This window comes from Ursus arctos, unplaced genomic scaffold, assembly GCF_023065955.2.
Source record: "Ursus arctos isolate Adak ecotype North America unplaced genomic scaffold, UrsArc2.0 scaffold_2, whole genome shotgun sequence".
Classification (NCBI taxonomy): Eukaryota; Metazoa; Chordata; class Mammalia; order Carnivora; family Ursidae; genus Ursus; species Ursus arctos.
In genome coordinates this window covers 63,633,558-63,648,131 of record NW_026622874.1, presented here as the reverse complement: position 1 = coordinate 63,648,131, position 14,574 = coordinate 63,633,558, and the positions used below count along the sequence as shown (strand labels likewise).

Below are 14,574 nucleotides of genomic sequence, written 5' to 3'. Positions count from 1 at the left end.
TGTCTCCTGCACAGGGAGAGAAAGGGCCCCATTGTCCTGGCTGCCCAAGGACTTCCAAAAATGTTCAGCCTGTCAGACCCCCGGGGGTGGGGGGGCTCACCCTGGGGGCTGCACTCAGATCCCCGCCTGACGTGAGGACCCATCTGCCTTCCCGGACAACACAGGTCCTTCCCGAGATCTCACTTCCACTCCCCTGCTACAAAGCATCTGGCTTCCTCTGGGGAAGGAAGAGCTGAAAGATTCGGGGGTGGGGGGGGGGATGAGGAAAGAGGGAGAAGGAGGAAGAATGTGAGGACGCTCGCCCACCAACGGACTCTGACCTCTAATCGTCCAAGTGGGTGGATCTGCTGCCTGTGTTTATTCCCTGATGGTTTTCCCTCAGTCTTCGGCTAACTTGTTGGGGGGGGGGGGTGCTGTTGACCACTTGGGACTGGAGCATTTAAGGGGAGCAGCTCCCAGCCCCCTGACCTGTGTTCTGTGGAACCCAAGAGGTGTCTAGGGACTCTCTGTAGCATTGGCAGGGGACATCGCCCTGTGCCTCAGTTTCCCCATCAAGGTGAGCTGAGGTTCTCTGTGACATGTGAGGTGAATAGAAAAGGAAGGAGCCCAGGAGAGACCAAGGGATTTGGGAGTTGGCAAGGAACCAAGGAGAGGGAGAAAAGCAGATAGCAGACAGTGCCGAGGCAAAAACGGGGCACCCAGGAGGGAGCGTGGGCTTGTGAGTGGTGAGCAAGGCTGACCAAGGGCGGGAGGGGCCAGAGACGGTGAGGCATCTCCTCAGCCACGAAGCCTCCCGCCACCCTTCCCGGGATGCTGGGGCCCTGGCTCCTCGGCAGCTGAGCCCACAGCTGCTGGGAGCTGGTTCCTCGATGGTGGCCCCCTGGCCTCTGCCTCGGTTTATTTCTGGAGCCGCAGCTGAGTCATGGGGGTGGGCAGGGTGAATGGGGCTGGAGGAGGGGAGCCTGCGGCTGCTGGAGAAGCCTGGAGGGGGGCCTCTGGGGTCTGGGCCCCCTCCCATTGTCAGGTTACAGGAGGGCCGTCCATCCTGGGGGCCCCGAGATACTGGGGCTTGGCGAAGGCATGGAGAGCAGGAATCAGAGTCCACTGCTCCTGGAATTTGGAGAAGACACAAGTGTGATCTGGGTGTGGAGGTGATAGGTTGGAAAGGGGGGTAGGGAAAGGGGCCCCCAGAAGCAGGGCAGTGGATGTGAGAGAGGAAACAGTGCCCCGTTTCCCTCTGCTTCCTGCCACAGACTCAGGGGGCCTCACCTTAGGCTATTCTGTCCCTCCCCCTTCATTCAGTCCCTTCCTGGTTCAGTCCCTTGAGACTCTTCTGTCTTTCTAAGGTGGGCCCGTGGACTCAGGGACAGGTACTGGGTCCTTTCTCTACCCACTCGAGCTGTGTGCTCACAAGAAGCATCTCTTTCCCCAGCTCCCAGGGAGACCATCCTGCTGTGGGACCGTCAGGGGAGCAGAGCCTCCGCTGCAGGGTGGGGGCGGGGCCCAGGGGGACCCAGGGGCCTGTCCCCAAGCCCAGAGTCCTCTTAGGTTTCCTGGGCTCGGGTGGGCTTGGTCTCCGTCCCCTCCCCTCGCTGTGGGCAGCCCAGAGGGCACATTCCAGCTGAAATTAAACCGCATTCCTCCTTCCCTGCCTGCCTGGGGTGGCATTGCAGACGCAGCAGCTGGGACACCACAGGGTCAAGTGGCAGCAGCTGGTCCCCCAGGAGGGGCTGAGGGGGGGCCGTGGGGAGTGAGGGGCCAGGGCCTTTAGAAGCAATGAATGAACTCAAAGCATTTGATCTGAAGAGGCCCCCCATGAGAGGGGCAGCCGGCAGCGGGAGGTATAAGGTTAGACCATGGGGAGCCACAGCCACGTGGAGCCTCCAGCCGTGGGGCTCTGAGGGGAAGAGCGGGCCCCAGCGCCACCTTCTCAGAGGACCCTGGCCGGACACCCTCCCCACCCTTGCGCTGGGCGGGCGTGCGCGGCAGGCGGGAAGGCCGATGGCCCCTTTAAGAGGCTCCATTCTGAGCTCCCTTGGCCCAAGCCCAAAGCTCAGGCCTTTGATCCCCTCGGAGACCCGGCGGGTGGCCCTGTGGTGGCCCCATGGTGGCAGCAGCGGGGACAGCATCAGGCTGGCTGAATGGAGAGCTCAGCCCCTGACCTCACCCTCTGGCGCCTCTGCCTGCCCGGCCTTATAAGGAAGTGCCCCAAACAAACCGAGGAAGCCACCTCCGGCCCCCCACCCCGCCCCCACCCCGTTCCAAGGCTATATTTACCCGGCAGAGGCCCCAGAATAACCTCCGCTTGTCCTCGTGTTGGGGGGGTGCTGGAGGGATGGGTGCTGTCTCCTCGCTCCCTTCTCTGGGGACTCCGCCCTCCGAAATGCTTCCTGTCATCTGACCTCATCACAGTTCCTTCCTTCCTTCATTCGTTCCTTCCTTCATTCATTCCATACCTGTTTGCTGAGCACCCTGGGGCCCCCAGAGGCCCTGGGCTGGACATAGTCCGTGCTCTCCTGGAACTTTCTGAGAGGAGGGGGTCCGCTGCGGTGCGGGTCCCGGGGTCCTCCCACTCTCTGACCTCTCCTGCGGCTCCCGCCCAAGCATGGCCTCTCTGTGCATAGGTCCCTGGGGCCTCTGTCCTGGACTCTCTCTGGGTGACCCCCAGGCCACCCACCCGCCTGCTCTTGTCTCCACCCTAGCTCTCTCTCCTGAACCCCCAGGCAGCTCCTCCGGATTCTCCAGCTCAGAAGACGGGACCCTCCTCTTCCAGCTGCCCCGGCCAAAAGCCTGGGAGCCACATGCCCTCCGTCCCCCACAGCGGGCCACCAAGAGCTGAGGTCCTGCTTCCCTTACTTCTGTCTTCTTCGTGCCTGCTGCCACCAACGCCCCTGCTCGGACCACTGCAGTACCCTCCCCGAAGCCCAGGCTGGCCCAGACACCAGAGGTTATATGGGATGCAAACCTGGTCATGCCACCCGTGCCTTCAAGCCCATCCGAGGTTCCTCATTCCCACGGGAAGACGTGCACATGTCCCGGCTGCCTGGGAAGGCCTCGGCCCAGAGATTCTGACTCTCCTTAGCCTCCCCATGAACCTTCTTTCCCCTCAGCCTCCACCTCCGGCCACACGTGCCTTCCTTCTGCTCCTCAGCCTCCAGGCTCTCTGGTCTTGCCCTAGGATTTTGCATATGCTGTTCCCTCTGACTAGGACCCTTTCCTTCCCCCTCCATCCCCTTCCACCAGGTCCTCCCCAGCCCAGATCAGGCAAGGTCCCCCACCTCTGCGCTCCCACACCCTCCTCCTCGGCTCTGCCTTCAAACGTGACTTCCCCTCAGAAGCCCTTGTTCAGTTAGAAGGGAAGCTGGATTCTCGGGTCTGCACAGTGGCCACGCAGAGCGGGTGCTCAGCAAATATTTGTCGAAAAGTGACACTCGTCTTACCACCTCCCGGAATGACCCTGCTACCATCCAACCTTCATTTCTCTGCTGCATTGACAGACTGCCATTTCCAAAGAGAACACGCCTCCCTTTATGGAAGTCCTGACTTCTGTCTAACTCACATCCTTCCCCCTGTTCAGGATTGTGGGGATGACTCCATAGGGGACCAGGGATCCCAGTGTTGGGGGCAGGAGGGACACCCGGGGACAGGGAAGGACTGCTTGGCCTGGCCTCTGTCCTTGGCCCCTGGCCCGGGCGGCGGTGCCCAAGGGCCTGGGGAAATCAAGCACAGGGCTCCTCTGTCCTGTGAAGAGGGGCAGGGGTGGGCCCTCCTCGCCTGGATGCCGAAGAGCTGGCCCCGGGGCCCGGCAGGCTGGCGGGATCAGACCAGGCCTTGTCAGCAGTGGGTACAGGAAGGAGCGCGGCGGCCTTGGGCTGCCAGAAGGGTGGGGACAGACAGGATCCTGCACTCAAGGGCAGGGGTGTGTGTGACATGAGTGCCTGGCTGCCCAAAACAGAGACTCCCGAGCGGAGAGGGAGACAACAGGAGTCCATCAGGGCGCCTCCTGTCTGTCCACCCCTCTTTGGCCAGAGGACCTGAGTGAGAGCCAGCGGGGCTGGGACTCCATCCTCTCATTGTCCCCCTGCCCTCAGCCTTGGGCCTGGGGAGAGGAAGAGCCTGCTCCCGGACTTGGGCTGGCCTCCAAATTTGGAACATTTGTTTGGCGGCCCCCGCCCCTCCCTCACCCGCACACTTAGAGGGGCTGCCAGCCCTTCCTTCCCACGGAGCTGAGCCAGGAGTGGTTTCTTTCTGGGTATCCTGACTTCAAGGCCTCGGGCCCCATCTAATCCGGGAACCCCTGGTCTCTCCCTGCCCCTCACAGGGACCCGGAGCACTCCTGGGAAGAGAGGTGGGGGCGGGGGGAAGCTGTGGCTGGGGGGACCCCAGGCCGAAGCCCAGTCGACAGCACAGCCCCTGGCTCCTTCACACCTGACAGCTTCGTGTTACCCCCACCTCACGGCTTCATCCCGTCTTCGGGACGCAGGTCCTACCGATCTAAGCTACAGCCCCCGGCCTCCCCCAGCCTCCCCCAGCTCTTCCTGCCCCCAAGGCACCCCCAGCCCCTTCTCCATCACCCAGCCCAGCACCCCTCACTGGGCAGCTGAGTCTGAGGTCCAGAGAGGTTGAACACTGACCAGAGGCCACACAGCCTCCCTCATCCTGCTCTGACCCAGCCCCTCGGAGCTGACATCGTGGGCCAGACTGGGCCAGACGACTGTTTGGGTTTGGAGGCAAGGGGCTCATTATACTGGCGGCACTGAGGGGCTGGGGGGAGGATGCATAAGGTGGGGTGGCCCCAGGCCTAATTCCTGTCATCAGCGCTGTGGGCAGAGATGATGATGGGCCTGGCTTCTGCTGGCACTGGGGTCACCTGGACTGCCGCCCAGCCCTCCCTAGGCCCCATGAGGCCTTCCAGTTCCTTCTCTCCTTGGAAGGCAGCCTCTCCCCAACACTAGCTTCTTCTCCAGTCACCCCATCTCCTCTGCCCCGCTGGCCCCGAGGACCCCCCACACTGGGGAAGGAAGAGGCCAGACTTCCAAGGAGGAAGGATGACTTTATTCAGGCGGGGATGAGCCATACACAACAGGGCAGGAACACGGGGGGTCGGAACCCAGGAGCACCCCCTCACCCGATGGCCAGGCACCCCAAGAGGGGGCAGCGAGGGGGGGACAGGGCGGGTGAGCCGGGCGGTGAGCCCCCCTGCCCCGGGAGGAGCCCTTCCCAGAGGACAGGAGGGGCGCAGGGGTGTGCGAGGGAAGGGGCCTAGTCCTACAGCGGTGGGGGCGGCAGGGTCTGAGGGGCTGGGCGGTGTTCTGCAGCCTCGTTCTGCCAGCACAACGCCAGGCCACACCCTGCTTCACCCTGGCCCGCCAGGCCTCTGGGACAGAAACTGCAGGTCCGGAGATCATAACTTAAGGCCGCTGCCTCTGAGCGGGGAGGGGACTTAGGGACGCCCCCCCCCCCACCCAGTCCTCAGGGAGGGAGGAGGAGCTCTCTCTAGTCCTCCCCTGAGGACCAGGAGTCTACATCTCCTTCCCTCGGAGTGAACTTCAGGAACTGGCCTGCGCCCAGGTGAAGAGGAGGTCCTGCCCAAGGGGACTTCAGGGCACCCCCCTCGTCCTCCTCCTCTTCCAAGGGGCTGCCTTGGTCCCCCTCGGGGCCCCCCAGTTTCCCCTGCCCTCCTCCCTCAGACTGCTGCAGCCCGTTTACCACCCCCCCACTCACGCGCTCTAACTCCTCCCTCAGGCTGGGGCCCTGGCCATTGACACCAAGGGTGTCCCCTACTCCCAGACCCATGTCTCCCACCCCACTGAGGGTTCCCAGAGGGTCAGGGACCTGGTCCTCCCTCTCCAAGGGAACAGGGTCAGACTCCGAGCCCGAGGGCTCTGTGCTGTCCGGGGACTCAGTCTCCAGGGCAGCCATGCGGACATCGGCTGCCATGCCCCTCAAGCCGTCATCCCAGGGGACGCTGACATCTGTGGTCTCAGACCCCAGGAAGTTCCCTCTCTGAGGGCCACTCAGGGCCGGGAGGGTGCCGACAGAGGCCCCCGGGGCCCACCGGCCGGCCCCTGGCTCCCTCCCATCTTCTTCCTCTTTGTCTTCCTCTCCCTCCTCCCCACTTTCTTCCTCATCTGCAAACCCATCAGACTCCCCATCCCCATCCCAGGCTGCAGGCTCCAGGAGCAGCTGAGGCACGTGGCCTGCAGGTGCCACAGCCTCCCCAGGGACCCCAGGCAGGAGAGAACCCTCGGTCTCCAGGTCCTCAAATTCCTCTGACAAGTCAGAGTCCTGACCACCTTCCTCCTCCTCCTTGTTCCCGACCTCCTCCTCCTCCTCTTCCCCCAGCCAGGCCCCCTCAGAGGTCTGGACAGAAGGATCCCAGCCTTCCTTTCTGGCCTCCCCTTGAGGGAAGGGCCTCTGCTCTCCAGCCAGGTCCCCCCTGGGGGAGGCCGGGGACCGGAGATAGAGGCCCAGGGGCGTGGAGTCAGGAAGAGTCTCCCCAAGCTCGTCAGCCTCGCTGTCTTCTCTGTTCTCCTCCCCCTCCTCCTGGAGACCCTCAGGGCTCCCCTCAGAACCCAACTCCTCCCGCTCCCCCTCCACCCTTCCCAGAGCCTGCGCTCTGCCCTCCAGGCCCCAGCCAGCCTCCTGGCTCCCCTCAGCCAGGAGCTGGAGGCCAGGGGCATCTCCAGGGATGGGGGTGGGCACCCGGGGCTCAGGGGGCCTTGGGCTGGGGGCCGCCCGTGCTAGCTCTGCTTCTTCCCCTGCTTCCTCTGACCCCAGGGGCCTGGGCTGAGTGGTACCCCTACTGCTTCCACCCTGAGAGGGGCACTTGGTCTCGGCAGGAAGCCTGGCCTCTGCCCCCCAGGGGGCCTCGGGCTCTGCCTCCTCCCAGCCCCTGAGAGGCTCTGGGGGGGCTGTGCTCTTCCTGGACAGGGTGGAAAGCTCTGGGTCCAGAGCAGCTGTGTCCTCTGGGTCCTCTCTGGGCCCTTCCAAGCCCTGCATCCTCTCTGCCTCCAAACATTCCTCGCCCATGGGTGGTGCCACCCCCTCCTCTCTGGCCAGGCGGCTTGGGTCTTCCAACCCTACCATCTCCTGCTCTCGGCCCCGCCGGCTTCCCACACCAGACTCTCCCACAGCTGTCTCTAACCCCAAAGTGACCTCTTGGGAGGCCTGGCCACCCCCTGGGGACTCGTCTCCACCTTCCAACACTGGCTCTCTGGCCTCTGACACTCCCCGTGGAGCTTGGAGGCCTGGCGCCCCCACTTGCTCTGACTGCCCTTCAGGGTCCCGGAAACCCTCAGTGCCTCCCTCCCCACTGGCTCCCTCAACTGGGACCCTCTGCTCTTTGGGCTCAGGGCTCCCTGGGTGGCCCTTGCCTGTGCTCCAGACATCCCCGGTGGCCGCCAGCTGCCCCTGTCCATGCCCCACAGACTCCTTCCCGGCGAAGCCACCCCACTCCGTCCCGTCCAGCTTTGCCTCAGCCTCCTGTCCTGCTGCCACCCTGCCAGGGGGCAAATCCTGATCCAGTTCTCGGTTCCCCACCATATCTTCCCACCTCTGCTGGTCGGCAGATGGTGGCAACTCCTGTCCTTCCTCTTTCAAAGGCCTTGGCGACTCTGGATTCTCCTTCTGCTGGGGGGTCTCTTCCTCGGTCAGGTACCCTTGACTTTCCTGAGCTAGCTCTTCTGGAGGTCTCAGATTCTCTAGGTTCCACCCGCCCAGAGATCTCAGTGATTCCTGATTCTCCTTTTCTAGAGGCCTCAGTGTCTCTTGGTCATCTTCCACAGACTCCAGTGGTTCTTGGGCTTCCTTTTGTAGAGGTTTCATTGTCTCCTGATTGATTTCTTCTGGAGACCACAGTGCCTCCTGAGTTTGTAGAGATTTCAATATTCCCAAGTCTTCTCTTGCAGGCTTTAGTGGTTCTAGATCCTCTGTTTCTGAAGATCTCATTGCCTCTACACTCTCTTCTTTTAGGAGCCTTGATAACTGTTGATTCTCATTTTCAAGAGGTCTAAAGATCTCCTGGTCTTTTCCAAGAGACATTTGTGGCTCTGGTTTCACCTTTTCTAGAGGTCTCAATATTGCCTGGTCTTCTTCTACTACGGACTCCACTGGCTCCTGGTTCTCTTTTTCTTGAGATCTCAATGTCTCCTGGTTTTCATCTTCTAGAAACTTCACTGGCTCCTGGTTCTCTTTTTCTAGAAGTCTCAGTGTTGCTTGGTCTTCTTCTACTAGAGACCCCACTGGCTCCTGGTTCTCTTCTTCTGGAGGTCTCATTGTCTCCTGGTCCTTTTCTTCTAGAGACCTCAAGGACCTCTGGTTCTCTTTTTCTAGAGATCCCAATGTCTCCTGATTCTCATCTTCTAGAAACTTCACTGGCTCCTGGTTCTCTTTTTCTAGAAGTCTCAATGTTGCCTGCTCTTCTACTAGAGACCCCACTGGCTCCTGGTTCTCTTCTTCTAGAGGCCTCATTGTCTCCTGGTCCTCTTCTTCTAGAGACCTCAAGGACCTCTGGTTCTCTTTTTCTAGAGATCCCAATGTCTCCTGATTCTCATCTTCTAGAGACTTCACTGGCTCCTGGTTCTCTTTTTCTAGAAACCTCGATGTCTCCTGGTCTTCCTCTAGAGACCTCACTGGCTCCTGGTTCTCTTCTTCTAGAGACTTCAAGGACCTCTGGTTCTCTTTTTCTAGAGATCCCAATGTCTCCTGATTCTCATCTTCTAGAGACTCCACTGGCTCCTGGTTCTCTTTTTCTAGAAACCTCGATGTCTCCTGGTCTTCCTCTAGAGACCTCACTGGCTCCTGGTCCTCTTCTAGAGACTTCAAGGACCTCTGGTTCTCTTTTTCTAAAGATCCCAATGTCTCCTGGTTCTCATCTTCTAGAGACTTCACTGGCTCCTGGTTCTCTTTTTCTAGAGACCTTGATGTCTCTTGGTCTTCTTCTCCTAGAGACTTCAGTGGTTCCTGGTTCTCTTTTTCTAGAGGTCTCAAGGTCTTATGCTTCTCATCTTCTGGAGGGTGTAGAGACTCTTGGTTCTCTTTTTCTAGTAGTCTTGATTTCTCTAGATTGTCATCTTCCAGAGACCTTAGTGGCTCTTGATTCTCCTTTTCTAAATCTCTCATTGACTCAAAATTCTCTTCTAGAGACCGTACTAAGTCACGATTTTCCTTTTCTGGATACAAAGATGCCTCTAGATTACTTTCAAGAGACCTCATTAGTTCTTGATTCTCCTTTTCTAGAGATTGCAATGTCTGTGGGTCCTCTTCTCCTACAGGTTTAAGTAGTCCTAGAGTCTCGTTTTCTAGAGGTCTCACTACTTCTGCATCTTTCTCTTCTAAAGATGTCAATAGCTCTTGATTCTCCTTTTCTAGAGCTTTTGATGTATCTAACCTCTCTTCTTCTAAAGACAGTGGAGATTCTGGATTCTCCTTCTCTAGAGATCTCAGTGTCTCATGGCTCTGTTTTTCCAGAGACATCAGTGGCTCTTGAATTTCCTCCTCCACAGACTTCAGAGTTTCTTTTTCCAAAGGACCCTGGGAATCCTGGATTTCCTTCATGTTCAGACCCCCATCTTCTTGCCGTGTTTCCTGCTGCAAACTGTTCACCATTTTGACCTCTATGGCTATTTCTTTCTCTGCCAGCCCCCAGATTTGCCCTTCACCTTCCTCCTGGAATCTGCTGGCCATTCCAGACCCACTGGGCTCTCTCCCTTTAGCCTCTAAACTACAGGGGTCATGGCTGAGGGGTGGGGCCGAGGAGGTATGATCCTCAGGGGACTGGCCAGCACTGGCCTCTTGCTGCTCACCCCCCGGCTCCTCTGGTCCTGGCAGGACGCTGGAAGGGATAGCCACTGTGGCTTTAGCCCGCATGGCCTCTGGAGCCTGCTGCCTCCCGATCTGTGGCTGGAGCAGGGAGAGGGGGGCGTCCTGGGCTCTGATCTCTGCATCTGTAACAGCGCAGGGAGCCAGAAGTGTGGGCGGGATGGGGGTGCTGGCCAAGGTTGGGGTACGGGCCTGGAGGAATTCTTGGTTCTTCAGAAAGCCTAGCACAGGTGTCCCAAGGGCATCAGGCAAAGGCAGGGAGAGGGAAGTAGGGCTCAGGGCAGAGCGCAAAGGTCCCAGATGCCGGCCCTCTGGGGTCCCAGGGAAATGCAGCTCCAGCTTAGGGTCTGGAAAGGCAGAGGGGAAGAGACAGTGTCAGTAGGGACTGGTGGTGGCCGGGAGCTTCAAAGCAGCTACCACTTCTGGCAAGAGCGCCCATGAGCCCTGCCCCCACCTTCCACTGGCTGGGCTGAGAGTAGGCTCACTGCTACTGGAGGCCAAGGAGTCAAGACCTAGACTGGGTCTCCCAGGAGTTGAAGCACTCTGGGATATAAAGAGCAAAGAAGGAGAGGTGGAGGGGGGGGGGTCTGGCCCCTCCTCTTACCCTGGAAGCCGAAGGAAGCCTTGGAACCACTGCCGGGGCTCTGCAGCCGGGAGTTCTCAGCCTCTAGGAGGGTCCTGGGGATGAGGGAGGAAACGCGGGGTCAGCTGTCTGCCCTCAGGCCTCTGGCAAGCCAGCCAGGGAGGATTCAGCTGAGCTGGTGTCTCGGCCCCGCGGGGTTCCTCTTCATTTCCACTGCCGCACACAAGCCGTGAGCGGGGAGTCCCACTGACACGCCCCAGAGCTATCACCCACTGGATCGCACAGCATCACACACTTATTTGGGACACAGCAGATTCCCACACAGTCCACACAGTGTACGCACACCCACACAGCTCCCCCCACCCCAGGCCAGTGATCTCATCCTCCCTGTGGGGCCAATTCTCATGCTAATTGCTGCCTTTGTCCACAGTGCCTTCTGGAGGGTCTGAGGAGGGGGCTTCCGGGGGGAAGTGGGAATTCTCAGGCCGTTCCCATGGGATAGGCTCCCTCCTTCTCCCCCAGGGCCCCCAAAGCTGGTCACAGACAAAAGCAGATGAATTCCACTCTCTCTCTCCAAATCCTTTTCATGCCTCAAAAACCAGTGCTGAAGCCCGCCCAGACCCTCCTCTGAGCGGTCTGACTGGGGGTCAAGGCCCTTATCCGGGGATCTCTAAGCACTCTGGGTCCCAAGCCTTTCAGGGCATTGGAGGTCTTTGTGTCCACAACCCTGCCTCTGTGCCCTGCAGGGAATGAGGAGGGGACGGGGGCAGGTGGGGGGATTGGGGGGGCGGGTTATGCCGAACATCTACTCTCTGCTCCTCTCACGGACTCTGAGTCTGCTTAGTGTTTGCCATGGTCTCACCTCTGTCCTTGCCGAGGGGGCACCTGCTCTCTGAGCTCTGTGCCCTCTTCCTCATCCCAAGACCCTCACTGACCTTCCCTCCAGGGGCCCTGCTCCCGTGCTCTCCTGATCCTGTCCCAGGGCCCCTGTCCTGGGTGGCCTGTGAATTCTAACGGTAGTGTCTCGTGGCGTGCCCAGCCCTGGCCCCCACCCTGTGGCAAAGCACCTTCCTCAGGCTCCATCCCTGAGTCCTCAGGCCGGACAGGCCAGTGTCCCAGAAGGGACTGTGGCTTTGCCCAAGGCCACAGAACTGAGAGGCAGCACTTCCTCGGTCTCAGCCTTTCTAGAGCCAACAGGAAGTGTGACCAGCAGTGGGGCTGGGCAAAACCAGGGCCCTAGGGCTCGAGGGGAGTCAGGCCCATGACATTCAGGATGGAAGGGGCCTTGGATGTCACCCAGCCCATCTCCCATCTCCAGACAAGGAGACCATGGCCCAGGTCAGGTACCCCCACCCCCAACCCGCAATTCCTCCTTTGTGGGGCTGCCCCAGGACATCATCCCCTCAGCGTGTGCGCGCGCGCACACACACACACACACACACACACACACACACACACACACAGAGACTGGGCTTTTCAGCCCCTTGGTGGCGGGTCTGGATGGAGAGGCCCCTTGTGTGTCCAGCTGTCTCTCCTGAGGCCGCCCCACTCAGCAGCCTCGCCTCTCCTGGGGGATTTCCTAGGCACAGGAGACTTTTTTGATCCCGAACCCACAGGGGAGCAGGTGGGCTCCGGTGGGACACGTCCTGGTATGGCAGGAATCAGCCCAGAGTCACAGAACGCAACGGTAGCCCAGTTGCCACTACCCATGGCTCTGGGCCCCTGCGGCGGGGTCTCTGCCTCCCACGGTGTGTGCGCATCCGTGCGCCTGGGTGGCTCAGAGGGTCCCATACCTGTAGGTGGCCACCTCCAGGCTGAGGGACATCTTGAGGTGTGCCAGCTGCTGCCGACCTTCCAGGACCTGGGCAATCTGGCTCTGCAGGCCCTGCTTCTCCTGCTCCAGAGCCTCCACGGTCAGCTGCAGAACAAGGGAGACAGGCCGTGAAGGGGCGGGCTCCCCCTCACCGCCCTCCCTCTGCTCCCCTACTCCCTGCCCAGAGCAGCCCCTCTGGAGCTCGAAGATGGGGGGGGGCTCCAGGGCCTCTCCCACGGGCTCCTTCTCTGAGGATGCTGAGCGAACGGGATTTCAGCTCCCACAGGAAGGGGGAGGTGAGGGAGGAGAGGAGACGGGTTACAGAGAGGAGAGGGGGAAAAAGTGGACGCAGAAGGAAAAACGATTAATCAAGAGGCCTGGAGCCCGCAGGACTGGAAGGCCAACAATCCGTGTCCCAATCACTGTCTCCCGGTCCTCACACCAGGCCCCCACCCCCTCCACTTCCCACATGTTCTGGAATCTTTCTCCTCAGAGAGGAGGGGTGGGAGGTGACCCTGGCCAGACCTCGGTCTGGCCCAGGCGGGAGGCTGTTTTCTCAGCTGCTGGTCCCATCTGCGCAGTGTGAGGGCGAGCAGCTGTCCCGGCCTCTGGAATGTGCTGGGGGGAGCTGAGAAGCAGTGACATGGGAGTAGGGCTGGTGGCCGCACATCGAGGGCCCCTGACCCCCTCCTGTCGGGGAGGAGAGCAGTTGGGAACGGGGCAGACTCAGCGCGGCGGGGTGGGGGCTGGGCTGGGGGCCGGAGTGGTGACCTGCGCATCTTCTGAGCCGCAGCAGAGCCCAGGGAGAAGCCCGGGGGCCCCGACGACAGTGTTGAGGCTGCGACGGTGGTGCGCCTGTCCACCCCGGCCGGCCAGGGGTGTGCTTTGACAGGGCTCTGAACCCCGCCATCCCCACCCTATTCTAGACAAAGTTGGGAAAGTCACGGGCCTCTGGCACCAGTATGGCTTTCTAAGAAGCGGCCCCTGAACGGGCAGCCACCTCCACCCCCACCCCCCACTGCCCTCCCTAGGTCCCCGAGCTCCGCGGGGATTGCTCGGCTAGCCGACCCTTCCCGGTCACCTGGAACTTCTCGGTGGCCAGCAGCCGCTCCTGCCAGCGGCCCTCCAGCCTCTGCTCCAGCGCCGCCCTGCGCTCCCGGAGGCCGCCGCGCTCCGCCTGCAGCTGCTGCAGCTCGAGGCGACCCTCGCGGGCGCCCTGCACGGCGCGGCCCAAGCGCTCGCGGGCCTGGCCCAGCGACGTCTCCATGCGCGCCACGCGCTCCTGGTAGCCGCGCACGGCCCCGCGCCACGCGTCGCCCAGCTGCCGCGCCAGCTCCTCCAGCTCCGGGGCGGGCGCGGGGGGCCCGCGGGGCGCGGCGGGGCGGCTGGGGGCGCGGGGCCGGGCGCTCAGGACGGCGCGCTCCTCCTCGTGAGCCGCGCACACGCCCTCCAGCTCGCGCTCCAGCTCCGCCGCCCGGGAGCTCAGCCGGGCCTGGGCGCACTTCTCGGCCTCGGCCGCACGCCGGATGCGGGCCGCCTCCGCCGCCGCCCGCTCCCGCGCCAGCCGCTGCTGCTGGCACTGGCCTGCCACGCCCTCCACCTCTTCCGCCAGGTTGTCGCGCGCCACCTCGGCCGCGTGCTTCTCCCGCCAGCGCTGGTCTACGAGGGCCCGCAGGACCGCCAGCTCGTCGTCCGCGCGGGCGCGCCAGGAGGCGTCCCCGGTCTGTGCCCGGAGGCCCCCCAGCTCCGCGCCGAGCAGCTCGTTCTGCTCCTCTAGGGCCTTCACCCGCGCCAGGTAGGCCTCCAGGCGCCGGTTGAGCTCCCACATCTGAAAAGATTCCTCCCCCAGGCAGCCCTCCATCTTGCTCGCAAGTCTGACCCACCGAAGGTGGAGAGACGCGGGGCAGCGGGAGAAGCCAGCAACTCTCAAAGCTCTCAGGACGGACTGGGAGGGAAAAGGAGACCGGCGGGGACAATGACGGGGCGGGGCGAGGAGCAGCCGAGCGACTGAACGTCGGGAGTGGGAACGAGGCTATTCATACTCCCGCCAGCCGGGCGGGAAAAGGGGCGGGACCCGGGCCTTAACCCCTGGAGTTCGGGAAGTGGGGCGGGCCCGCGTCCGTGCGCCCCGCTGTGCTGGAGCCTGGAGCCTGGAGCCCAGCAGAACGCCTGCCTGGGAAACCCGATCCCACGGAGTGGCTTTCTGAGGGAGGAGGCCGTGCCCACTACTGAGCCTGGGGAGGGGGCCCGGGGACCTAGGCCTGGGGGGGCGGGAGGCAGCGGGGCGAGTCCCAGTTACTGAGCACACCCAGGAGGGGTACCACTCACGGAATTCCTCTAAGACTCGGTGTCTTCA

General features: G+C 61.8%; 1 protein-coding gene across 1 annotated transcript; it reads right to left on the bottom strand.

Annotated features, from left to right (window-relative positions):
• Positions 1 to 5,041: 5,041 nt before the first annotated feature.
• Positions 5,042 to 14,517, bottom strand: NES (nestin). The gene is made up of 4 exons (XM_026485118.4): positions 13,300 to 14,517; positions 12,199 to 12,323; positions 10,427 to 10,500; positions 5,042 to 10,169 (listed from the first exon to the last, which is right to left on the bottom strand). The coding sequence occupies exons 1-4, from the start codon at positions 14,077 to 14,079 to the stop codon at positions 5,497 to 5,499; spliced, it is 5,652 nt and encodes a 1,883-aa protein (XP_026340903.2). The 5' UTR covers positions 14,080 to 14,517; the 3' UTR covers positions 5,042 to 5,496.
• Positions 14,518 to 14,574: the final 57 nt, after the last annotated feature.

Coding starts and splice junctions, on each gene's coding strand:
- NES (XM_026485118.4), bottom strand. CDS start 14,079: ATGGAGGGCTGCCTGGGGGAGGAATCTTTTCAGATGTGGGAGCTCAAC. Junction 10,501..12,198: donor CTGGAGGTGGCCACCTACAG/GTATGGGACCCT, acceptor CCTCATCCCCAG/GACCCTCCTAGAGGCTGAGA. Junction 10,170..10,426: donor GGCTTCCTTCGGCTTCCAGG/GTAAGAGGAGGG, acceptor CTGCCTTTCCAG/ACCCTAAGCTGGAGCTGCAT.